This window comes from Marmota monax, unplaced genomic scaffold, assembly GCF_021218885.2.
Source record: "Marmota monax isolate L192 unplaced genomic scaffold, Marmota_monax_Labrador192_F-V1.1 WCK01_AAM20220418_F8-fsc00253, whole genome shotgun sequence".
Taxonomy (NCBI): domain Eukaryota; kingdom Metazoa; phylum Chordata; class Mammalia; order Rodentia; family Sciuridae; genus Marmota; species Marmota monax.
The window spans coordinates 871276-898786 of NW_026695237.1; the positions used below are offsets into that span (position 1 = coordinate 871276).

The 27511-nt window shown below is 39.4% G+C and overlaps 1 protein-coding gene across 9 annotated transcripts in view; it reads right to left on the reverse strand.

Moving 5' to 3' along the window:
- Depdc5 (DEP domain containing 5, GATOR1 subcomplex subunit) overlaps window positions 1-27511 on the reverse strand; it is a 161690-nt gene that overhangs the window by 32062 nt on the left and 102117 nt on the right. For 4 of the 9 annotated variants that reach the window (XM_046439462.2, XM_046439460.2, XM_046439461.2 and 1 more), the window contains 6 exons: window positions 20845-20953; window positions 17490-17555; window positions 6252-6406; window positions 3454-3531; window positions 2853-2985; window positions 560-668 (listed from right to left, as the gene is read on the reverse strand). In XM_046439462.2, coding sequence (XP_046295418.1) covers window positions 560-668; window positions 2853-2985; window positions 3454-3531; window positions 6252-6406; window positions 17490-17555; window positions 20845-20953 — 650 coding nt within the window. Of the gene's footprint in view, window positions 1-559; window positions 669-2852; window positions 2986-3453; window positions 3532-6251; window positions 6407-17489; window positions 17556-20844; window positions 20954-27511 lie in introns of those variants that run through there. The other 5 variants (XM_046439464.2, XM_046439463.2, XR_009226268.1 and 2 more) reach the window with 4 other exon arrangements.

Consider the following 27511-nt stretch of genomic DNA (forward strand, 5'->3'; position numbering starts at 1 on the left):
AGACACATTATATGCAAATACTATGCATTGATATAAAAGACTTAAGCATCCACAGATGTTTGTATCCTGGAGAAAATGGGTCCTGGAACCAATATCACTCTAATACCAAAGGATGACTATACTTAAAACATATCCTGAAAAACTTGTAAGGACTTGACAGACTTCCTGGGAGAATATATGGAGCCTGGAAATCCAGGAAGTAAAAAGTGCTATAAATCACAGATTGGAGACCATTATGTCATCATCAAAACCACCTGCACCAGGTGGGAGTGGAGAGGTAGGGTGCTATATTTAAAATCAACTACCAAAAAATGCTATGAGAATTCTCATACCAGGTCCTTTGGCCTCTTTTAGGTTTATCTTCCACCTACATTGTCCTCAACAAGAACATACTATAGCTTAAGAAACTTTTCTCTCTGGTTATGCTTAAATACAAATGCTCAAAAGTCAACTTAGAATATAAAGTCACACATGGAGCTCAAGAAGCTGTCAAGTGAAACAGTAGGTCACCAGAAAAACACCCACTCCTGTGGGCCACTGCATTTGCCTTGCTTCTGACCTCGGTCGGGCTCTTTGTCCATTACTATCTTGTAGAAATAGAAACCGTAGATGAAGGTCCGCCAGGCTTCACCAGATGCATGCATGATGAGCTGTTCTTCCAGCATTTTCTAGGAGAGACAATGAAACTCTGAAGTTCCTGCAAAGGGACTTCTCAGAGTGAATAGTCCCCAGTTGTGCACTAGAGTCAAGGGAGTAATAAAAGCACTAAGGAGACCCTATCTTCAAACTACCCACTAGACATAAAGATTGTACTGTGCTAAATATTATCCTGGTATAAGTCATATCATTACATGTATATCATCAAATATTTCAAACGTACAGAAAAACATAGAAAAAAATCCATGTAGACCACCATTCAGCTCTATCAAATTTAACATTTTGCTATGCAGTAGCCCCACTTTTTCTGAGAGGGATATGTTCTAAGACCCCCTCCAAAGGATGTTTGAAAAGACAGGTAATACTGAACCCTAGATATTCAATCAGCTCTCTGAATCTGTGGATTCAACCTACTTTGGATCAAAAATATTTGAAAAAAAAGTTCCATCTTTATGATCATGTATGAACTTTTTCTTGTCATTATTTCCTAAACAATACAGCACAAATATTTGCATTGTATTAGGTATCATAAGTAATCCACAGAGGATTTAAATATATGAGAAGATATACAAAGATTGAGCATCTACAGATTTTGGTACCCATAGGGGTCCTAGAAACAATCCACAGATACTAGAGGACAACCATATAATTTTTTCCTATACATATCTATGACAAAGTTTAACATATAAATTAGGCACAGTAAGTGATTAACAATAATGATAAAGCAGAACAATTATAACAATTTACTATAATAAAACTCAAATTATTTGTTTCTGGAATTTTTCACTTATATTTTTTGACCACAACTGACCACAGTTAACCGAAACCTTGGAAAGTGAAACTGGGATAAGGGGGTGAAGGAGCATTACTGTACTGACTTCAGTTCTTTTTACTTTAAAAAAAAAACAAAAACCTATGGACCACTCTTTCCTCAGAAATAAATGATAAGAGCAATATTCTCAAGCAAGTTTTTTAAAATGCTATTACATGGATATGTATTGACATGACAGGTGTTCTTGTGGGATTTTATTTTATTTTTTAATTTCACTGATTGATTGATTGATTGATTATGTTACTGTCGATTAAACCTGGGCTACTCTACCACTGAGCTACATCCCCAATCCTTTTTTTTTTTTTTTAACTGTATTTTGAGACAAGGTTTCACTAAGCTGCCCAAACTGGCCTTGAACTTATGAACCTCTCGCCTCCTGAGTAGATGGGATTATAGGCGTGCACCACTGCACCCAGCTGAAATTTTAAATAAAGGATATAATACTATATCATTTTATAAATTAGTTTTCATCAACATCATGCTTCTGACATTTATCCATGTTGATACATATACTTCTAGTTCATTTTGTTTTAACTGAAATGAACTAGAAGTATATGTATCAACATGGATAAATGTCAGAAGCATTCATTATATGAACAAAGAAATAGTATTCTCAGAGTGATGGAAGTATATAAAGTTTTTAGGGAAAGACTATGAAAAATAGCACATTGAGACCCTCAAAGGAAGAGCTGAGGATCACATGCTAATTCAAATCATTTATTGACAATCCAGTTGCTTAACAAACCACCAATTTCTAGTAGGGACCTCTATATGGACAGGATGGTATGAACCAACTCAGTCACTCAACCTTATCCAATTCTCTCCTCTCATGTTTGGTTCTAGTTCTGAACAGCATAATTAAATTCAGCAAGCGTCTGCTAAGTGCCTACCATGTACCAAGCAAAATACAAGGCACCAATGATATACAAATGGACACTAAGAGGTGGCACACTCTCTGGGCAGGAGATTATATAGATTCTTCACTCTGGCTTGCTAAGTGCTCTGACAAAGTAGTACAGGGCACTAGAAGCCCCTGAAAGAGAGCCTTGAATTCAGGCTCAGATCTTCAATAAGTAGGAATTAACAAGGGTAAACTGTGGGCTTGAGGTCAGGAGAAGAATATTCTCCAAAAATCTTTCACAGAGATTACTAGATTCAAAAATGCAGATTCCTCTCTGAATGTTTCAGTTAAATTAATAAATAATTGCCAGATTTTTAAGTTGAGATAAAAAGTATATTTCAAAGCAAAACCTGTCCTTTCATCGACTCCATATATGCCTTACACTTACTAAAAACAGATTTTCACCCAACCTGCCGATGGGACTGAACAGACAGTTCTATAAGACCTGTCTTGCTATTTTACCTGCATGATGTCAGTGGCCATTGCCTGCGTCTGGACCCCATCCACATTGTTCATCAGCCAGTGCACTACCTCAGCACTGATAAAGCAGCATGGCGAGAGGCCCTTCTGTTCAGAGAGCAACTGAACTCCTGTCCTGGGTTCCAATGCAGTCAGCATGTATGTGTGTCCAGTGGCAACAAGCAGAAAGAGAAGATGAGAAGTCAGAAAAAGCATTTACTATATGAAATGAGAACCCCCATAAATCAATTTCTTTATGTAATTCCTAGACCGAGAGAAATCACAACAAGACAACAAAAGGTGTTGTGGAGAAAAAGATAAAGGGGAAGAAGGGAAGTGACATTTAGAGAACATCTTACTTATCAGGCATTACACTATGTCACATAACTATTCCATTTAATCCTTCCAACAATGTGCTTAACCACTCTTTCTGAAACTCCACTTATACGTAAGCTCAGAAGTCAAGTAACTTGCCCATGGTCTCAAAGCTGTTAAGCAGAAGATTCAGGTATAAATCCACCCAACTACAATGCCTGAGCATTGCCATGGCATAGGCCTTCAGGAACCTCCTGCCCCCGCACCACATATATGATGAGCCACTTACGAGGGGTGCTTCATGGCTTCCAGGATCTCTGCCAGGGTGGAAGATGATGTCAAGGAGCTTGCTGCCTGCTGCTGAGAACTGTAACACAGAGCATAACAAAGCAAGAGGGCACACACATGAGCAAAAGCACAAATATTAGAAACATGGTCTACTTTTTAAAGTGCTGAAAACTAGGGCAATCTTGACAATGGAAGGCATTCAAGCAAATTCTGAACAGCAGTATCCTGGGGATATCTCATAGAGGTTTTCCTACTTCCTGACTATACTCACTAAAAAAATAAATAAATAAAAGGAATTCAAAGTGGTCTTATGTATTAATAAATATCTCCCCATTTAATAATATGTTTCAAGCCCAACCATTTCCAAGAAATCTCCTTGGACTAGTCTAGTTTTGTCCAAAAAGCCTTTTACATGTCACTTTATCTCATCCTGACCACAGTGCTAGGTAGTTATGGTCAGAGCATGGGGTCTATGCTCTATTCTAACCAGAATCCCAGTATCATCCCAGCTATAGGACCTCTGGCTTTTCTTGACTTTAGTTTCCTAATCTGAAAAACAGCAATAATACTATTCCTGCCTTTCAGGGTAGCTGTGAGGCTAATATATGTATATTACTGAATACAGGACTGATATATGTGAAGCCCCAATATGGAAAACAATACTAAACAAAATAATGATAACTTCAACACTTTGAAACTTAGATTGGTTGCAGGAACTGGTAAAAGTCAAAGAGCTGAGAAGCCCCAGAGTCTGGATCTGAATCCAGGTCAATCATATTCCAAAATCCAGATTCTTTATATAACCTGCTGCCACAGCTGTGGCTGTGGCTTAGTGTACAATGTTCACCTGGCTTGTTTGAGGCACTGGGTTTGATCCTTAGCACCACATAAAAATAAATAAATAAAATAAAGTTATTTTTTAAAAAAGAAACAACATCCAGTTTCTATAACCTGCTATCCATGCTCTCCCTAATAGTATGACAGTTCCTGAAAACATGCTTCATACTCAGCAACTGAACAGTTTCCAATCATAGCAAAATGGGTCATGTCTAGGACTTAGGTGGATGCTTATTCAAGTTTCTTAAACCTCTCTTTTTCCTCTGGTTCCATACTCCTCTGCTTGCCAATTTGGAAAGTTTAAGACTTACTGTAGCATTCCAAAATCTCAGGTTTAGAAAAAAGTCTTTTAAAAAAACTTCAGAATTTTCTTCTGATCCTGAAGAGTCCAAGAATCTGGACAAGTAGTTGTCCTCCCTGCAAGAACACCTTCAAAGGCAGAGGACTAAGCTCCTCCATGCAGCAGTACCCATTGCTAATGACTTCCTTACATGAAATGGAATCTGTTATCTGTAATTTTCAATCATTAGTCCTGATTCTGCCTGCTGTGTCATTTTTGGTCTTCTCACCTCCAATGTAAACATCCCTAATTCCTCTTTTCTTCTAAAAGCAGAAGCAAACCTGCCACTCTACCCTCATACACAATGAGGTAGATGGAGGTATTCCCTGTGCACTGGGCAGCTCTTCCAATCTCGCCCATGGACACAGTCAAAAAGCCAGCCTGGTTTTGCCAGGGATATGGGCCTGGGAGAAGACAGAGAGTAAAGAAGTCCGGGACTGAACTGATCATTGCCTCTACTGGCCAGAATGAAAGTAGTGCAGTGGATGAGGCAGAGGTGAAACCAGCACAGAATTTATGACGTTAAGGAAACAGTGACTGCTGGCAGGAGCCAGCCAAATAAACACTACAGAGAACCTTCTGCTATTAGGGAAAGGGGTGTAAAAGTCAAATTTTCTTAGATCATTAATTCAAAGACCACACAGTCAGTATAGTGAGGCAACAAGAACAGCTTGGGCAGAATTATTATAAAACAAACATAGCTGGGAAGGAAATAAGAAATTTATCAAAAATTGAAAACAGCATTAAAATCCAGGGCACATTACCCCATAAATATGTAAACTTATCATACATTGATTAATTTTTTAAAATATTTTAAGCAAGGTACATTGGCACATGCCTGTAATACCAGCTAGTCAAGAAGGCTTGAAGCAGGAGGACTCCAAATGACAACTTAGCAAACCCTATCACAAAATTAAAAGGGCTGGGGATGTAACTCAGTGGTAGAGTGTTCACCTAGCATGCAGGATGCACTGGGATCAATCCCAAGCATTGCAAATACACAAACATACATACATACATAAATAATTCATTTTTTTTAAAGCAGGGGTACTTGCTCAAGCAAATAAGATACAGAAAGCTTCTTCTTATTCTTCTGGATACTCAGGAATAGGAAAAAAACAGCCATGTTTGGCCACAATGAGTGACTCACTTATTGTTCATTCATTTTCTTACTGACTACATGTTATCTCACGCACAGTATCATGCCACCAGGGTAGTGGTGACCAAGAGATTTGTCTAGACCCCCTTTCTCAAGCCCTGTACTCTTGCATAATGTCTGACACATTTCTATGTCTCTGAGGGAACTATCCTGTGAGAAAGGCAGGGCATAGATCATTAGCCCCATCACACAGGTATGGGTAAGCAATGACTTATGAGCATCTCATTTGATTTGTGACAGTCAGAACCTGGCCCTGGCTGAATCTGTAGTTCAGTGGTAGAGAGTACACCTGCCATGCATAAAGTGAGTATGATTCCCGACACCCCCACTGCCACCACCACCACCAAAAAAAAAAAAAAAAGATCTTGGCCCAAAGCTTTAGAATCCCATCCTCCATAGTCCTTAAGGATAAGGTTAGACTGTCTCATCCCACGAGAACAAGTTCGGCCGTTCCGAATCTCACCTGCTGTCACTAGAGTTTGCAGATGGAAAGGCCTGTTCTCCTATGTTCTGAGCGTTCCCAAAGGTCTGGCTGTTGCCTCTGTCCACAGATTGACCTGTGCTTACCCCCAAACTGGTGTTATCCAACACCGGAATGACAGTTTGTTCCAGAGATACCTATAGAAGATTTAAAAATTAATACTGGAATCCACAAAAAATCAACAGGGAAACTTAGTAAATAAGCTGGCTGATTCATTCAATAAGCATTTATATACATACATGCACACATACATATACACAAAAATAAAATCAATAACTACCACCACCACCTATGCAATCATTAAAGCTACTTACATACATGTTCTTCCATTCCTCTCACTCCCAGTCCCCACAGGGACCTGATAGAAGAGTGAAAGCAGTCTAGAGACCACACCTAATGCTGTGTGCCCTGCCTTCTGCTACAGCAAATGGAAATTCCCACTCTCCAAATCCTCAGAACCAAAGAAATTACTTCAGCACCCAACTCAGACAAGATTTACACTAAAGAAACCCCTCCCTCCATATAGACAGAAGAGAAGTCAGAATCATTCCTTATAACACTTGGAGGAGGGGAAGAAAAAACATTTAAAGACAACTGGGTGAACCTCTCCATCTACTATGACTCCCCCATTCCACCCCAGTCCTTTCCTGTATCTATAGCAATACACTCAGCCTTCTGATTACCCAGGTTCAAACCTAAGAGGCATCTGACAGCTCCCTTCTTCCCTTTAGAGATTCGCATGCACTTCTAAATCAGGCTCACCCTTCCTCTGATCAAGGAGGGCTGGACCAGTCTCTTAACTAGCTCCATAATTTCAGCCTTTCCCCTGAAAACTCTTAACTGGAAGCCACTTTCATTTGAATCTTCTGTAAGAACAGAATCTACCTCATTATTTTATTACTCTAAAATTTTGTATCTCTCTATGAGCTATACCATTGAGAACCAACTCCTAGGCCATTGAGGGTTCTGTACATTTGCCTGACCTGTGACCTTGCCATACCACCTGACATCTACATTTCCAGCCAAATCAGAATCTGCTTATATAATCCTGTATGTGTGTTCTGTTGCCCTGAGATTCCTCTCTCCACAACCACTAGCTAAAAGCCCATCATCTTGAAAGGCCATTTTAAATGCTGAGCCCTTAGTAAATTATTTCATGATTCATTCCACCCCAGGCTGAAGCACTCCACCTCTATGAATCTCTCCTGATAGCTGCCAGGTTTTGCTTCACACAGTAACATTATACCTATCTCACCTCCTTTAAAGGTCCTACAGCACACATCTATGCCCTGCTCACCTAGAATCCCTACAACATTCATCAAAGGTTGCATCCCATAGCAAATGTAATAAATAAGCCTTACAGGGCACTCTGGAAAAGTATAAGGTTCTTAATTTGTGATTCTTGGGTACTACTTCCAGAATGGAGCTACATCACCAGCTCTTTCTATTTGTTATTTTGAAATGGTCTTGCTAAATTGCTAAGTCTGGCCTCCAACTTGTGGTCCTCCTTTCTCAGCCTCCCTGGCATTACAAGAGTGCACCACTGTGCCCAGCTGCATATTTTGTTAGATGATATAAATATCGCTCTTCCTAATAAAGGGCTTCTCAATCTCAATCTCAGCACTATTGTCGTTTGGAATCAAATAAGACTGGGGGTGGGGAGTGCTGTCTATACACTGTAGATCTTGAGCAGCATGTCAGAAATACCTCATCCATCTTTTCCCATCTCCTAGATATGATAGAAATATCTCTAGATATTACCAAATGTCCCTTGGGGGGTAAAACTGTCCCTGGTTCTGAAAGAATCACTGGGCTCTTCTACAGCAGTGAATGATTTAAAAGAAAACCAAATAAAACACATAGTATTTGCTGGTACCATAAACACCTAGAGCAGTACAAAAATAAGCATCCTGCAATTATCAGCCACCATCAGCCCATAACCAATAAGGCTTAGGAATAGGCACAATACCAAAATTAAATTATAACAAGCTAACTGAGGGAGACTAGAACTAACTCTAATGCACATAATAATACTGGCTCATAGGCCCTTTTGGGCCCCTCTAGTGCATCCTAAGAATTGCTCTACCAGCCTAAACTGAGGGATACTGCAACAAATGTACATGATTCTTTATTCTGGTAGAGATGTGGTTAAAGAGTTATTCTCTAAATCGTAAGTTGGCAAACATTTTCTATAAAGGACCAGATAGTAAACATACTAGGTTTTGAGGGCCACCTGGTCTCTCATACAACTATTCAACTTTACACAAGCACCAAAGCAGTCACAGATGATATGTAAATTAATGGGCACGGCTCCATTCCAATAAAACTTTATTTACAAAAGCAAGATGGTGGGCCAAATTTGCTCCATAGTTGCCTGATCCCTGTTCTACATCACACACAATCTGCCTTTAATGAAGCTGCATATTTTCCTCAGATATTAATAAGAGGAAAAGTTATGCTTCTCCTGAAGAATTGGTTTGTCTTTATCTTCTGACCACTCAGGCACAGTGACACACGCCTATAATCCCAGAGGCTTGGGAGGCTGAGGCAGGAGGATAGCAATTTTCAAAGCCAGTCTCAGCAACTTAATGTGACACTGTCTCAAAATTATAAAAATGAAAAAAAAAGGGAGTGGGGAGCAGAGGCTGGGGATGTGGTTCAGTGGTTAAGTGCTGGGTTCAATCCCTAGTTCCAAAAAATAAAAGTTCAGAGCTAAATGTAACATAAAGTGCTAATTATAAGTCCTTATATTGAATCCTATCTTATTTTTTGATTTCCTGAATTTTCCCCATGTAGGCACATTTTTATTCTGGAGGTTGCATTTAGTTCCATAATCCACATGGAGTAAATTTTTGAAATAAGACTAATGGTAAACAAAAAGAAAAGGCAGGATGAACAGAATGGTAGTCACCACAGGTAGAAACCTAGCAAACAGTCAAAAAGGATGATATTAATCTATGATGTGTTTCATCTTAATATCCCCACCCAAAATCTTCCTTACAGAGGTTCCATTTAACATATATAGATATTCCCCTTATCTTCTTTACTGTTAGCTAAATTTAGTGACTTGCTTGCAAAGAGTAGAGCATAAAAGAGGGAAAAAGTAAACTCACAGTGGAGATAGCTGGCAAATACAATATGACCAAATGATGAAGGTTACCATCACAGGCATGTCCTGCAGGTCTCATCTATCCCAATATGACATAATGAGAAGGGCAACTCACCTCTGAGGTACCACTCCATTGTAACCATGAGAAAAAATACCAGTCAAACCCAAATCTGAGGACATTTTACAGGATACCCTGGCCAGGACTCCTCAAGACTATTAAGGTCATTAAAAAAAAAAAAAAAAACAAGGAAATGAGGTTGGGTACAGCACATACTTAATACATATGAGACCCTAGGTTCAAACACTAACACACACACACAAAGAAAAAACCCCACAAAACAAAGAAAGACTAAGAAATGGTCACAGACCAGAGGAGACAGGAGAAACATGACAACTAACATGTACACAAAAGATTCTAAATCCTTATGTCAAAGAGATATCTGAACACTCATGTTCATTGCAACATTATTCACAATGGGGTGCCTGGATTGGATCCTGCCTGGAACAGAAAAGAAGACATCAATAGAAAAAAATGGTGAAATCTACACAGTCTGGTGCGCTCCCGCTCGCTCGCTCTCTCTCTCTCTCTCTCTCTCTCATACGCACAACCATCAGCAGCACCACCAACTGCCAGTCTCTTCCCTACTTCCTAGCACTCCAAAAGCTATGGAAAATGGTAAAGAGAGAGCCCTGTCAGGGATGCCTCTGAGATTAGCATCAATCATAACAGGTGCCTTGAAAGGCCTTTTACCACCTCCACCTGTCACATTCCTGCTTTCTCAGGCTAAAGAATAATCAGTCACCAGTAAGCAGTCAGATCTGCACAACCAGTTCCCAACTGTGCCTGGAGGCTATTGGGAGATAGCACTCTACTCTCTTTTACCTGGAGACAAATGGGCTAAGTGGTAGTTCTTCCTTCCAGACACCCAGCTCCTTCAGGTCAGGCAGAGGTACCAAAAACAGACCCTTGACAGAATCCTATATACTGAAGAGCAGGTGGGAAGGACTGGGAATAAACTCCCAGACCCATAGCAGGGTGTTCTGCAAGGTTTATGACACCAGGGAAGAAAGAAATATCATCCCAAATGAAAACACTCCCCCTGCCCTCACGGAACTTACCATCTGGGGATAGGAAGGGGATGACACACATTAAGTAATATTTGTAAAGGGTTTTCCATTCTGTACCTCCCATAGTATTTGACACAGACCACAGACCTATATCCAGCAGTGCTTGGTATATACTATCTCAACTGAACTGAACTTTCTCTGCAGGTATTGCCTCCCTTTCCACATGTTCATCCTAAAACCTCTTCATGAATAGTTATTTGTGCTTTTATATCTCACATAACTCCACAAAACATGAGGCTATTACAAATACACATATAATAAGATAAAATAAATACATGAGAAAACCTAATAAAGAGAAAAAGCATGTAGGAAAAGTGTGAAATTATAGTATAATCAAGTAATTTTTTGATCTACAATAACATTTTTAACATTTAGAATTGGACCATGCAATACAGAAGCTACTAGCTAAATGTGGCTCTTTAAAATATAAATTAACAAAAATTAAATTAAATATTCAGTTCCTAGATCACATTAGCCACACTGCAAGCCCCTCAATAGCTATATATGAGCAGGGGCTACTATGTTGAACAGTGCAAAAATACAATATTTCCATCACTGTAGAAGCAAAGAAGCAAAAACTGCAAACAAAAAATGTGTGTGGGTTTAGAGGTATTGTTCAGTAGTATAGCATTTGCCTAGCATGCACAAGTCTTAGGTTCAATCCCCAGCACTAAAAAAAAAAAAAAGAAAAGAAAAAGAAACAAAACTTGGGCTGTAGAAAACATATTGAAGCACATCTGGCTGAGTTTTGGAGGTTTGGGGTTGTTGTTTTTATTTTTTATTTATTTATTTATTTTTCTGCAGTACTGGGGATTGAACCCAAGGACTCCTGCATGCTAAAGCAACATTCCCAGCCCTTTTTAAACTACATTGTGAGATGCGGTCTCACTAAGTTGGCAAGCTAGCCTTGAACTTGCAGTCCTCCTGCTTCCGCCTCCACCTCCACCTCCACCTCTCAAATAGCAGGCATGTACCACAGTGACAAGGGCTGAGTACTTGTTTTTAAAAACAGGAAGGGCTGCACGCTGCTTGGTAGACATGTGATTTTTGCTAGATAGGAAACCAGACTTGGTGTCTAGCTTATTTACACGCAAGACAGAAACTTGGATTTTTGTATGAAATCTCCTTTTAAGTATTTCCAATCAATTCAAATTTAAAGCAGGGAGAAAAAAAAACAGCAAGGACAGATACATTTTGGGGACATTTGAACATCCTGATCCTTTGCGGAAGCCCTGCACAAAGATTTCAGGTAAGAACCTGGCTAGTGTGGAGGGTTTAGGTTAGGGCAAAGTTGGTTAGTAGGTCCCAGAGATCCTCAGGAGGGATTGAGTCCTTGGACATATGAGCCTTCTATTCATATATGTCTCGGAAGAAAGAACACTGAGCAAAAGGCACTTTTGGACACATCACAATCTTAAGACTCTCCAGAAACTTTTGTCCATGAACACACTAAAAACTGTTGCCCTAACAGATGTGGTCCCAAAGTTCTACAGAACCCAGCATTTCTGGGGCCATCACAGGGTACAATTGTCTGGGGCTACGTGTCATCTCAGGCTCCTCCTCTTACATACTTAAACCAGAATGGTTCCACATTTGACTTGGATTTCAGGGTTTTTTATAAATTGTCAATGGGACAAATAGGGAATCCTATTATTTTAAACAAAAAGGGCCCCATTATTTTCTGTGCCTGTCTTCCCTACCAACATCTCAGAGGTGTTATTTCCTGAGCACCTCCTATGAGCCAGGAACTGGATTAGGAGCTGAAGAATTAACAGTGAACAGAACAGACATTATAGTTGTCCCCTTGGAGCTTAGTTGGGTGTGGAAGGTGAGTACAAAATTCCAGTCATACAAATGTGAAGTGGTGAGAGAAATGAGATGCTGAAAAAAGAATTATTCAAGTGCCTGATATGGGATCTGTCTCAAGGAAGAATTAACCAGACATAGTCAGGGAAAGTACATGCCAGGGCATAGCAGAAGGAAATCTGGTGCTTACAGCGGTCACTGGAGTATAAGAGTGAGGATGAGAATGAGGAAGAAAATGAGACTGGAAAGTTTGGGGCCCCAATTGTGCAGGACCTTTCATGCATAATAAGCATTTCAATCTTTATCCCAAAGGAAAGAAAGGCTTGGAAAGGTTAATGATGGATGATATAATCAGACTTCATTTCAGAAAATAACCCTGGAGGCAGGATAGAAAACAGATTGGAAAGGAATTGGATGGCAGCAGAAGACCACACAGGAGGCTGCTACAGGGTATATTGGGAGGAGTGTGTCCATGGACATGGAGATAACTAAACAAAGTGATGACTCCAGAAACATTTACTATGCAAATCCAACCTTTTATGCTGGGCTGGGCTGGGCTGCTGGGACCTAAGCCTCCTTATGAGAGTATCTGCTGGGGATCAAAGAGTCAAGAAAGGGAAGATGCCCTAATACTGACTAAGGTCTCACGTGTCAGGGCCTCTCTTGATCACCACGTCCCTTTAGGCTCTGAACTGTAGACAGAAGACATCATGAGGTTAACTCCTAAGGAAAAAATTACCTGATCAAGTGTTTCTCATGCCCTCCAAATTCTTATGTTTAATTATGTTTGTTTGTGATGACAAAAGTCAATTTCTAGAGAACAGGAAAACTGCAACTGTATTCTAGCTATCAAACAAAGAGTGGCAAATTCATCACAGTCAAAATGATTAACTGGTGGCATAAGGGACCACCAACTGTGGCACACAACTCTGTTACTTGGAACCCCCTGTGTACTATTGTCAGCTTTAGTTTTACAGGTAATTTTTTTACCTTAGTAAAGTTGGATTGCAGTGATAGCTCCTCCCCCCAGCTTAACTAACAATAATCTCTTCTCAGGAAAGACCTACTCTGAGGGATAAAAAACCATGGCATCACCTTTGCAACTCAGCAAGAACTGAGGACTTTATATTCCAAGATCCAGCAGGGTCATCATAGAGCTAGAAAGGGTGGAAAAGGCCACCCAGTTGAAGCCCATTTTTAGACACATTGAGAAAATTGCTGATTAGTTCAATCAAGCTCATTCACTGATTTATATTCCTGTGCTCCCTCCCACTCCAGACTCCCTCAACCATACACAGATCCACTATAAAAAATGACTGTGAGGGGCTGGGGTTGGAGTTCAGAGGTAGAGCACTTGCTTAGCATGTGTGAGGCACTGGGTCAGCACCACATATAAATAAATTAATAAAATAAAGGTCCATCAATATCTTTAAAAAAAAGGAATGACTGTGAGCCGGGTCTGAGCTAACCACAGAGATGCTTCATCTCATTTCACTCTCATAGCAACTCTATGAAAAGAGCAGAATTATTAGTCCCATTCTACAGATTAAAAACCCAAGGTTGGGGGAGGTTAGTGCAGTTGGCAAAGAGAGAGGTTTGCACCAGTTCATGGAGTAATAGGCAGCTTGACACCAGAGCCTAAAAGTTGATAGTCTTTTAACATGTAGCTCCTTTCTTTTAAGAGGCTAACTACACATTTGATATTTTCTGGTCCTGGATTAGGGTGGAAAGAAAAAGCAGAGAGGGAATAGTCCTTAATAAGCAGAGATGCATTAAATTGACATTATAATCTGGCAACATAGTAACAATCACCCTTCAGGATCTGCAGGGAACTGGTTCCAGGACACCAGGACCCCCAGGATATTTAAATCCAAGGATGCCAAGCAAAGTGGTACATGTTCATAATGTCAGCTACTCAGGAGGCTGAGGTAGGAGGATGGCAAGTTCAAGGGCAGCCTCATTAAAGACCTTCAACAACTTGATGAGACCCTGTTTTAAGACCAAAATAAAAAACAGGACTGATGTAGCTCGGTGACAAAGTACCCCTGGATTCAATCCCCAATTTTAAAAAGATAAAAAAAAAAAAAAAAAAAAAAAAGCCAGGTGTGATGGTGCATGCCTGTAATCTCAGCAGCTCAGGAGGATGAGGCAGAGAATTGCAAGTTCAAAGCCAGCCTCAGCAAAAGTGAGCCGCTAAGCAACTCAGTGAGACACAATAAAAAACAAAATAGGGCTGGGGATGTGGCTCAGTGGTGAAGTGCCTGTGAGTTCAATCCCCAATAAACCCCACCCCACCCCATCCCCATGCACAAAAAAAAAAAAAAAAAAAAAGTCCTTTATATAAAAAAATGGCATACTATTTACATATAACCTGTACACATCCACCTATACACTTCAAATTATCTCTAGATTATGTATAATACCTAATACAGTACAAGTGCTGTACAAACAGTTGTTATACTGTATTGCTTAGGGTTTTTTGTTTTAGTTTTATTTTTAGTTTTTTGTCTTTTCTTTTTTGTAACTGGGGATCAAACCCAAGCCTTAATGCATGTGAGGCAAGTGTTTTATCAGAGTTACATCCCAGTCCTGTATTGCTTAAGGAATAATGATGACAATAAAAAGTCTGTACATGTAAAGTATAGATGCATTTTTTTCCTGAATATTTTTGATACACAGTTGGTTGAATCTGTGGATGGACATAGAAAGATGACTATACTAATCCTAATCATTATTGACAACATGTCCATCACATACCCAGCTCAATGTTAGGTATTTATATCATTCCTGCCACATTAATTAGAAGTGTGTTACTTTGCCAAGCATGGTGGCACAAGCCTTAATCCCACGTGCTCAGGAGGTTGAGGCACGAGAATCCAGAATTCAAAGCCAGCCTCAGCAATTTAGCAAGGCCCTAAGCAACACAGCAAGATTTTGTCTCAAAAATAAAAATGCACTAGGGATGTGGCTCAGTGGTTAAGCACACCTACGTTCATCCCTGGTACCAAAAAAAAAAAAAAGAAGTATGTTATTTTATTTCAAAATATATGGGGGTTTTCTATTATCAGTTTTTCATTGACATGTAACTTAATTGGACTATCATCAGAAATAGGCTCCTTATGATTCCATTCCATTGAAATTTGTTGAAAAGAGTATATTATTTCTAATACTCAAAAGGACATGGGGCATAATCCTAGAAACTCAGGATGCTAAGGCCAGTCTGGGCAACTTAGTGAGATCCTGTCTCAAAATAAAAACTGAAAAAGGCTAGGTCCAATTCCCATACCAAAAAAAGAAAAAGTGAACATAAAACAATTAAAAAGGTACAATTTAATTTTGTATATATGTAGGGAGCTCCCTTACTATCTCTAATATGAGTTAATTTTGTAAATAATTTACACATTTTTTAACAATACACCTGGTGGGTAATATAAACTGGATGTGCTTCTCCCAAAATCTGATCTTTATGTACTATTCCCAATTGTAAAGAATCACACTTTTGTCCTACAGGTGAATTCTACCACATGAAGTGTATGGATTATTAGGTTATTATTAAATAACTCTCTTGCAGCCCTATTGGGTTTTATTATGTTAAATTCTAATCTAAGTCCAAAACTGTTCACAAGGGCATGCCTTGGGTAGAAAGCAAAAGACAATATGGTTTGATGCAAGCCTGTTTTAAACAAAAAAATCAAGTGTGCCTCCCACATTCAGACATGAGAAAGGTTTGTATTAGGACATGGAGGTCCTGAGACGCTTTTACTCAGGGTCATGAACTCATGAGAACAGGTAGATACAGACATCTGAAGACCTGCACAACAAGCATGGCAATATCTGATCTCCTATTAAAGGGGAGACTCCAATGTTAACCAAATGCACAGTGTAAGGGCTCAACCACTCACTAGTTGAGTGCTCTATGATCAGCTAGCTTCATTAAGTCTTGATGTTTTCATCTGGAAGAAGGGTTGATAATAACTTCACCTTATACGTTGAACTAAATATTGTTTACAAAGCACCAGCAGAGTGGGCACACAATAAATGATGCTTTTGAATTCTATTAAATAAGAAATATGAACCGCCCAATTCCATCCTCTTTACATTGCCTCATTCAGCATGAACCCTGTTTACTGGAGTCTCTATAACTAAAGTCAATTTCCTATTCTACTTAGAGGCCTCAGTAAAGGAAAGAACACTATTTCCCTTCACCAGGGACCTATTAAAACAGTTATTGTTATTGTTAATTATAAAGCAAGTCTCAAGTCAAGGCTATGTGTCCTGTATTTAAATCCCAGCTCTACCCTATGCTGTATAAAGCAACTTCATCCCACAATTTCTCCATTTCTATAATTCTGTAATTAATTCTGTAATTAACTTTTAGGTTATGTTGTGAGATGAAATACTTAAGGAAAGTGAAGAATTTTAAGGGCTTGAAAGCCCTTAAAAATCTAGTCTAAATCTTTTATTTGACAAATGAGTTGAGTGAAGCCCAGAGGGTAGGCAAACTACCCAGGGTCACACATCATTAACCCAAAACACAGAGCATACATATTTGTAAATGTTGGCTTTGTTTATTCACTACTTCTTGCCATATAGTATAAATCCATCTAGTACTAGAAGGAAAATAATGAATGTCCAGTCCTTGAGTATGCATATTTCTTTTTCTTCTTTGTAAAGGGTATTGAACCCATTACCACTGACTGTAGGTAAAAGGTCATCAGCCCTCTTACTTTTTATTCTGAGACAGGGTCATTGCTAAATTCGAGGCTGGCCTCGAATTTGGGAAACTCCTGCCTCAACTTCCCCAGTAGCTGAAATTACAGGTAGGTACCACCACATCCCAGCTAAGTGTACATATTTAATGTTGCTTATAAAAGTTAAAAGGGAAAATAATGCAATGTGATGACATCCATAGCACCCATGTGAACTAGTCAGGCAGCAATGAGGAAATTTGACTACATCAGGAGGATCACTTGTCCCTCTTACATGAATCTCTTCTATTCTACCATCACTGCAAACATGGAAGAGATGATACCTCAGAGATCAAATTCAAATTTTGACTGCAACTCAAACTCAGATTCAGCCAATTCCATCTGCTCGGAGCTGAACAGAAGGCTAGGTCATGGCTTTTGCTGATGGGCAGGCATGCAAGGGCTGCAGAGCCCTGGAGTTGAACTAACCTGAGGGTAGAAGGCAGATGATGCTGTGCGTGGACTGCGGACAAACTCCATAAAGAAGGCCCCATCCTGAAGTCAGAAGAGGAGGAAGCAGCAACAACAGCAGCAGGTGCAAGAGAGTGAAGAAATGGAGTGTATACCAGCGGTTAACCATGGGGGGAAGAAGAAGGAGATGAAACATAAAACATAAAAATAAAAACAAGAAGAGAAGGAGAAAAACAAGGACCCATGAGGGGAAATGGGGTAAAAAAAAAATACAAAATAAAAAAGAAGAAGAAAGAGATAAGGCGAGAGAGCCACCCAGAAAGATAATATCCACATGCAAAGTATGAGCAAGAACTCACACCTTCCTGGGCAGAATATCCCATCTGTGTGGGAGAAAGCACCTGGGTTAGAAGGTGTGTCCAAGCTCCCTCAGGTCTGCCAAGAGTGTGGCTTGGATACTTTTGCCCTCCCACATAGCTCTGAAATTCCTTCAGACCTATGGCAAGGAAGAGGGAAAGGCCACAGCTTTGGCGGATGACAGGGCAAAGGCTATAATAGCAACATCCTGGCCTCCTGCCTGGCTGGGTGACAAGAAACATACTGAGATATCAGGTTTCTTCTGCCTGTTATTGAACATGGCAGCCAGATGGGAGAAGAGGATTCAATGCAGGAAGAAGTCTCTATTAATCGTCTAAGCACACAGCAGTACAGAAGCAGCCATACCTTCTACTCCACTGATTGTGTAATCATCAAGAAGCTAAGATACATAGAATGTCAGGTACACAAGCACTCATTTGAGGGGTTTTCTGAAGCTGTCTACCCCCAGTCTAATCATATGGGGTGAAAATGGTCATGTACTTGAAACAAAAATGACATAGAAGATTTTTCCAAACAGCCTCTGTCCCTTTAATATCTTTTTATTTTTTATGCTGATTACGACTAAAATTCAGAAGTGGCTCCTGATCAATGTCTCTGCTTTCCTACAATTTTTCTTCAACTCAAATGTAGAATAATTTTACAATTATTGAAATTTCTGAATATTCTTTTTAGCGATATTACTGCTATTTCCCATTAGCCACTGAAAACAATATTGCTGCTACTCCCCATTAGCCATTGCAAACAAACCTTGGAAAGTTGAGGCTATGGGGAAACACAGGCAGGTACTGGCTCATGCAGCCAACACAAAATGATACCTGAAGATATGGCTGAGAATTTCTGAGCATATCAGCAGGACATCTCATAGCAGTTTTCCTTCCACTTCTTTAAACTTGGGAGTCTATGTCCAGCAACAGTAACAGTTACTATGCTGGATTTAAATGTTCAATTGGAAGATCAGGAGAACATTCTAAAAAGCAACCTAGTCATTTGGTGTTTGGTATATTTTAATCTAAATGTTTGTGATTCTATAATTTCTCTATCATATCCTTGGCACTTTTTAAAATCCTCAAAGATGACAATAAACAAATGTTTAAAACAAACAACTAAAAAAGCTAGTGGGCAGCACACAAGGGACTTTTGTACCTCATTATTCCATTCCTGACTCCTCTCTGCCAGAACATATATTGGCAGAAGTGCTGATGATGCTAAGATTCATGTACACATGAGAACAGGTTAAAAAAAAAAAAAAAACTTTTTCTATAGAACATTCTTTGCACACCAGTTCGCCTTGGAACCTAAAGTTACTCCCTAGAGCAGTGATCAATAAACTATAGCTTGTAGTCCAAATCTGGCAAATTACTGTCTTTTTACAGTCTGAGAGAGATAAACTGCTTTATAATGTTAAATGTTTATAGAAGTACCTATATAATAGCTTTATTTTGTTTTTTGGTCCAAAAGCCTAATGTATATATTTAGGTTTGCTGGCCACTGGTCCATATAGACTATAACTTGCCTAGAGCTTCAGATGGCATTTTTGTCTCATTTTTTTTTAATATGAGCACCTGACACATATAAGGCAAGTGCTCTACCACTAAGCTACAACCCCAGCCCCACAAGTCTCATATTTTAATCCCTCCATCTGAGTAATTCAAGTAATATAATTCTAGTAACTTATGCTAAGGAAATAATCAGAGATATGCTCAAAATATTATTGTGAGGAAGGTCATTGTAACATTATTTATAATTGTGATGTATCACAAATTATAACTTATAGAATGATTAACAAAATTTATCTCAAAATTAGAAATCATCTATAATTCTAATTTTAAAATGTCCAAATGAAGTTACATTCCTATGATTAAATATTATATGGCTTTTTTCTTTTTTTGTACCAGGGACTGAACTGAAGGGCACTTAACCATTGAGCCACATCTCCAGCCCTTTTTATCTTTTATTTTGAAACAGATGCGTAGGGCCTAAGTTGCTGAGGCTGGCCTCAAAATTGTGATCCTCAGCCTTTCAAGCTACTGGGATTATAGGCAAACACCACCATGCCTGACTATACGGCTTTTCTGTGTGTGTGGTGCCGGGGAAACGAACACATGGCCTGTGCATACTAACTACATAACTACATACTCTACCACTAAGCTATACCTCAGCTCATAGCTATTTTTACAAATCATTTTGAGGCTGGATGTATGACTTGGTGGTACAGTGCCTGATTCCTGGTAAGGAAAAAAAAAAATCATACTTTTGAAAAATATTGAATGACATGAAATATTTTTATGACATGGAGATAAAATGATAGCCTAGAGAGATAAAATATATTCACTCAATCTCTTTCATCTCCCAGATAAGAGAAGTACATTCAGCTCATCCTACCACAGCAGAATAATCTCAGATTTTGAATTTCTCAGGAGATAAGATAACAAAGTCAAGTCTATTGGTCTTAAAAGATAAAAAGCCTCACCTATAGAATTTTCTGCCCTTCTACTGCACTTGCTATTCCTTGTAGAGGTATAAAATCTCGGAATTTTTTATTTTTGTTCTACTCTGTCCAGAACGCTTCTGTCTGACTATATTTCTCAGGAATCTAAGAAAACTGATAGTAATTCCATTAGTAAAGAACAATGAAATCTTTTAGAAGGTTCTTCAGAAGCACTGTACTCCTGACTGGGAAAACTAACAATGATGCTAAAATAAAACCAGATGGCCAATTTCAAAACTCAAGTCAGATCTCAGGACTGAACCAATAGAGTTTAGTTTTACTTTCTTTTATAACTGCACTTAACTAGAATTTTATCTTCCTTACAATTTGAATATGAAAGTTTGTTAATAAAGATGGTAAAAGTAATAGAACCTTAAAAGAGTGTGGGAAGAATTCATCGAAAGTTTTAGCACATTCAGTCCTGGATTGGAAGGGTTATCCATTCTGCCCTACACATTGGGTCTCTGTGAGCATTCGGCAGTTCCCCACAGGAGTGGCCTCCTTTACCTTTCGTGGGCTGTCCACATAGGTGGGAGTCATTGCAACACTGCTGCTCTCAGCTGATTGGGTAGAGCTTTTTCCACTGTGCAGAGCTGCCTGCTGTTCTCCCAGACACCTAAAAGGAGAAAAAAACATATGACTGCAGCTTGCGTAAAGAAGGATCCACATTAGCCAAAATGAAGATTGCTCTGTTACTGGTATCTTCAAAACACACACACAAGCTTCTGCCTTATTTCTTCTTCAGGTCCTACCTGGTACACTTAACTTCATTAAACTGTCCTAAACAGTCACCAGTCCTCCACAATAAATCAGAAAACAGCACAATTTAAAGATCATTCTGGGCTGGGTGTGGTGGTGCATGCCTGTAGTCCCACTAACTCAAGAGACTGAGGCAGGAGGATCACCTGAGCCCAGGAGTTTGAGGCCAGCCAGGACAATACAGCAAAACATTGACTAAATAAAAGCTTATTATTACTTTTAAAGGGCACCTAATTGGTCCCTACTTCCTGGAATTGATCACCATTTTTTTAGTCCTCTGGGAAGACTTTTTCTCATTCTTATTAAACATATCAGCAAAAGCATATTTTGAAAATTAGGGCTGCATTCATATGTGACACAAATTAAAAGGGGGGAAATGTTTAACTCTATACATTTTGAAGGAATTTATGTTATCCTTTCAAACATATTTAATACCCATCCCCCTCAAAATATGCACCCAAATCTAATAGACACTATCTCATGAAAAAGACAAATGTGGTTTTCTTATGTCATTTCATCTTATTTCAGTTTTGATGTACATAAATACTACCTTCATGATCATTTTCAAATCCTTTTCCATACTAAAATTAATTGTGATCTATTTTAGCTTAAATTACTTTGTTCTACTATATCAAGGAAAGTGGGTAGGTTGGGCTTATTACTGATAGCTCTGTGTCTTCTTCCAAAAATGTCTCTGACCTAGGAAAGGCCCTAGAACTTTGCTTGGCAGCTTCTCCCTATAACTAATCCTTGAAAGAGAGAATAAGAACTGGATGTTACTGGGAAGGATGGAAGGTGTGAAACTAGGTGTGAAGTATCTTATTTTTTCAGTGAGTCATCACTGAGGAGACACCAAGGGCTTCTTTCCACTCAGATCAGGAGAAGAAGGCTCTCTTGGGGTAGTAGTATCCCTTCATGTGAAGGGTGAGAATCAGTTAACCCTATGGCAGGAGGCAGGACAAAGAGACCTGAGGCTTATTTCTTGTTCCCAGATGACTGCTTCAGGGGGACATGCTGTGTTTTCTTAAGAATGGACATAGAGTAGAAAGAGCCAGACTTTTTTATATAACATTTGTTCACATAGCATTTTCTTATTTTTTAAGTTGTAGATGGACACAATATCTCTATTTTATTTATTTATTTTTATATGATGCTGAGGATCGAACCCAGTGCCTCACACTTACTAAGCAAAGCACTCTGCACTTGAGCCACAACCCTAGCCCCTCCACAGAGCATTTTTCTTAATGTGTTTTTCTTATTCTTCTGTTGCACCAAGCAGATTCAATGTATAACAGTGTTAGAGCAGCATGTAAAACAGCTTTAAAATTTTTCATCTATATTCTTGTTGTGTTACCATAATGTAACTATGTTTTTTTCTTTATGGTTCTGGAGATTGAACCCAGGGGTATTCTACCACTGACATATATTATCTGAAGCCATTTAAAAAATATATTATTTTTAAGACTGTCTTGCTAAGTTGCTTAGGCTAAGTTGCTTGGGATCCTCCTGCTTCAGTCTTCTAAGTAGGTAGGATTGCAGGCATGTTTCACCATTCCTAGCTTGTCTTCATTTCTTCTAGTTCCTTCCAGTTTTTATCTGTAGGCACAGACATTTTGTCAGTCTCTCTTGGAAGGCAGATGCCTCTGAAGTCTTATGTGTTTGCTGATTAACAGCAGCAGAATCAACTTTAGGTAACAGGTATTGGCCAGCAGGCTCCTCTACTTCTATTAGAATAGTAAAGCTTGGTGACAGCCAAGTTGAGGGAGGGCAACACAGACAGACACTTCAAACAGTTGGAATGTTCTCATCCTATTCAGAGAGCCTCTTATGTGTGCTTGTTGCTTTGGGTTCCATGCTGAAAGCAGACCAGCCATGTGATATAGCATACTGTCTACTTACCAAGGCATGTGAAGGGCATCTCTGTACTTTGTCTTTCTGCTTCTGTGTAGGCTGTCTTTCTTCAGTTCATCCTTTCAGGCCCACCCAATGCATATGGGCTTGTCTGCCTGTCTTTTGTCAGAATACAGTGTGTCCTTGTATATCTTCTCATATGTATACCTTGGTGCTCATCATTTTGTGCCAGTCTCCTCCCTGAACTGTTAGACAAGGAGCCTCTAAGGTCAAGGAGAGGGTCTTTCTAATGTCTGAATCTCTGACCTAGTCAGAGCACATGAAAGGCAATTCAGTCAATGTAGATTGTTATATGTATCAGTGTATCTGGAGGGGTAATGGGAGTAACTGAGAATTCTTGCCACTGCTGTTGCCCTCAGGAAGTACCAAAGAATGTCAGGGAGTGTATTTGTGTATGTGGCTTAGGAAAACATGGCTGCACTGTGGTAGAAGAAGACAGATAGATAGACATGCAGTGTGATATCAGTGGATGAGGGGAAAATGCATTTATTCTGCTATTCCCCTATTAATTATACCTCAGAGTTTCCAAGTTGATATGGAAGTTTCTCTCTTAATATATTCCAGCCAATAAAGAGAGAAGGAATGACAGAATATCATTATGTATAGTCTCTAAAAGAATTAAGAATCTATCAGAGATCATCAGTAGCAGCTAATACCACCAGAGGGAGGCAGCAAGCCACTATGGGCCTCCAGATAGAAGTGTACAGCTCCACTTGGGAAGCATTCTTGCCCCAAATTGCGCCTAACTCTGCCCAAACCTCTAGGTATAACTTCTAATTCTTAGGAAGTGCAGGGCACAGAGGAACATGTTAAACAATAAAGAAATGAAATCAACACATTTAGACTGTACATTTGCAGAACAGATGAGCTACTTTCTTCAGTAAATGAGTTGCAAGAAGGGATGAAGAGGAGCATATACCTTAAAAGATGCTTAAGGGACATAACTAATTGTAAAGTAGGGACCTTATTTGATTTAAAAATAATTTTTTTCGTAGTTGTAGATGGACAACATGCCTTTATTTTATTTGTTTATATTCATGTGCTAAGGATTGAACCCAGTGCCTCACAAGTGCTAGGCAAATGTTCTGTCACTGAGCTACAGCCCCAGCCCCTGAATTCTGTTTTAAATCAAACAAACTGTTAAGGTTTTTTTGAGATAGTTGGAGAAATTGATATTATAAAAGTAAAAAAAAATTAATTGTGGCTGTGTTTTTAAAAATTATTCCCTTTTTAGGGCTGGGGATATGGCTCAAGTGGTAGCAGGCTTGCCTGGCATGCGTGGGGCACTGGGTTCGATCCTCAGCACCACATAAAAGTAAAGATATTGTGTCCACCTTAAAAAAAATTATTTCCTGTTAGAAACAATGCAATATATATGGAAAAATAATACCATATGTAAGTTTTGCTTCAAATGATTTGGTGTGGGAAGGAGGGAGATATAGATGGAACAAGATGATCTCCAAGTGTTATCATTTTGATGGCTGGATATGTAAAGATTTCTTACATTCTTTACTTTTGCATATGTTTGAATTTTTCTATAACAAAATATTTTAAAAGAGAGTGTTTCTGGTTACTGTGGAGACAGATTTTAATTGCTGGTGTGAGATTACTTTGTGATCAGTAACACAAATATCAGAATTTGGCCTGAGGTGTGTGGTTCACTAATAGAACTTTGCCTAGCATGAGTGAAGTCCTGGATTCTATTTTCAGGACCACATACAGAGAAAAAATCAGAATTTTAAGATGAAAAGCGTTGCAAATTGCATGCCTGGGGGTGCAGACCAATTGGAAATTTAGCATATAGGCTGTTTATTAAGGAGAGTCCGTGAGCTTAACACCTTTGAGAGGGAGTGGGAAGAAACAAGAATTGGTACACTTATCTGCAGCATCTGGTGACAGCCTTGGGTGACCCTGTCTGAACACTGGATCTGGCATAGCCTTCAGAGATTAGCTGGGTTGGGCCAATATTGTCAGGCCTTCACAAACACATACACATACACACCACATTTACTCTGTCTCACAGACACACTGATCATTAATTGGCTGTGACATCCTGTGGGTTGGGGAGCTAAGAGGAGGATGCTCTGCAGCTTGGACTGTCCCTTAATGCACTGACCCCTGAGCTACTTGGACAGTGTTCCCAGTTATTGAGGCAACAAGGCCATAGCAGAGGGATCTAGGTGGTGCCTCACAGTGTCCACTGCAATGATACAGTTGATATTCCACATCTATGGGTGTTGTATTCGTGGATTCCACCAATCATGAATTGAAAACATTCTGAAAAAAATTTGCATCTGTGCTGAACTTTAGTTCTAGGTATTATGCTGACTTTATTTTTAGGTATTATTCTCCAAACAATACTGTATAACAGCTATTTGCATATCATTTATTATGTGTTAGATATTATCAGTAATATAAAGTGTGTGGGAAAAGGTCTGTGGTTTTATTTAAATACTGTGCTGTTGTATATAAGGGATTTGAGTATTCACAGGTTTTTGTGTCCACAATGGGGTACTAGAACTGATGGCCAGAAGATACCAATGTGAATTCTACATATATTACAATAATAATGAAACATTTAAGACTACAATATGAGCCTTCTGAATCTGGCTCTTTCTACTCTATGTCCATTCTTAAAAAAACACAGCATGTCCCCCTGAAGCAGTCATCTGGGAACAAGAAATAAGCCTCAGGTCTCTTTGTCCTGCCTCCTGCCATAGGGTTAACTGATTCTCACCCTTCACATGAAGGGATACTACTACCCCAAGAGAGCCTTCTTCTCCTGATCTGAGTGGAAAGAAGCCCTTGGTGTCTCCTCAGTGATGACTCACTGAAAAAATAAGATACTTCACACCTAGTTTCACACCTTCCATCCTTCCCAGTAACATCCAGTTCTTATTCTCTCTTTCAAGGATTAGTTATAGGGAGAAGCTGCCAAGCAAAGTTCTAGGGCCTTTCCTAGGTCAGAGACATTTTTGGAAGAAGACACAGAGCTATCAGTAATAAGCCCAACCTACCCACTTTCCTTCTCTCATTGCCATCTTCTGGGCAATCTACTGGGTTCCTCTGCTCTCCTGCCATATCCCATCTTTTCCATTTCATCATCACCCTCCTCCACCTAATCTCTGTCTCCTGGCACCCACCTGCCAAGCATTCCTATCTCTAGGCTTATCCCTGAAGAAACCACTTCTACCAAAAATACAGACTAGATATTTTATGATATAAGAAATGTAATGGCCAGGTATGGTAATACTTTCCTATAACCCCAGCAACTCAGGAGGCTGAGGCAGAAGAATCAAGTTTAAAGTCAGCCTCAGCAACTTTTGAGACCCTGTCTCAAAAAATAAAAAAGAACTGGGGTTATGGCTCAGTGATTAAGGGCCTCTGGGTCAATCCCCGGTATTTAAAAAAAAAAAAAAAAAAAAAAAGCCTTAATTTTTAGGTAAATTATACTATTGTAGTTTGGAATTTTTTTTTAAAAAAGAGGACATATCTTTCAGAGAAACATTCTGAAATAATACAGATGAGATATTTTTGTCTAGGATTTGAGAAAAAAATAAAAGGAAAGGTGAACACAAGTGGAATATAAATGAAACAAGACTTGCCAGGAGTCAATGATCATTGCAGCTTGGTGATCAGTAAAGCAAGATTTATTTATTTAAAACAGAAAAATTTTCAAGCTGGAGATTTTGCCTACCATATGCAAGGCTCTGGATTCAATCCCCAGCACCGCAAAAATAAAATAATTTTCAAAGGATTCCTCCTGGTATGAGATCACATGACGATGTACTGCATCCAGTTTCCCATGCTATCTTGTCAATTGCACCTCCCAGTATACCTCATACTCTCTCATGCATTTCATTGTTGCTTTCTGAAAGTGTACTGTGTGCTGGCTCCTGCTGGGAACAATACCCAATACTGGCCATCACACCCAAAAGAAAATGTCCAGTCTCCCCTAACACACTTGCCCCACATATATACAGAGAGATGCTCAGCATCCTATCTTCCACTATTCCATAAATATCCACGGCATACCTACTATGTCCTGGGCAGACTCACAACCTCTGCCCTCAAAGCAGTCACAGTAGAGGAAAGAAGAGTGAACAGATTTCTGAGGCACTCAGGAGAATACTGACAAGTGCTCTAATGAACATAGGCCCAGGATGCAGGCAAACACTGCGTCAAGAACCTGATCTTGGGATGGGGATGTGGCTCAGTGGTTAAGTGCTCCTGAGTTCATTCCCTAGTACCAAAAAAAAAAAAAGAAAGAAAGGAAGGAAGAAAGGAAAAGAATCCAATCTTACTGGGGGGATGAGAAAGCTGCCCAAGGCAGGTTCTACCTATGCATAGCAATGGTGTCTTTTCCCCCCAAGTCCCACCTCCCCTCGATGTAAATCCTTTGATGCCTACATGACCAAATTAAATCCCACCTCTTGGAACACTCTCCCTGCCCTCCCAAGCAAGGTATCATCCAGCTGGTATCCTGTGAACTATATTAACATTC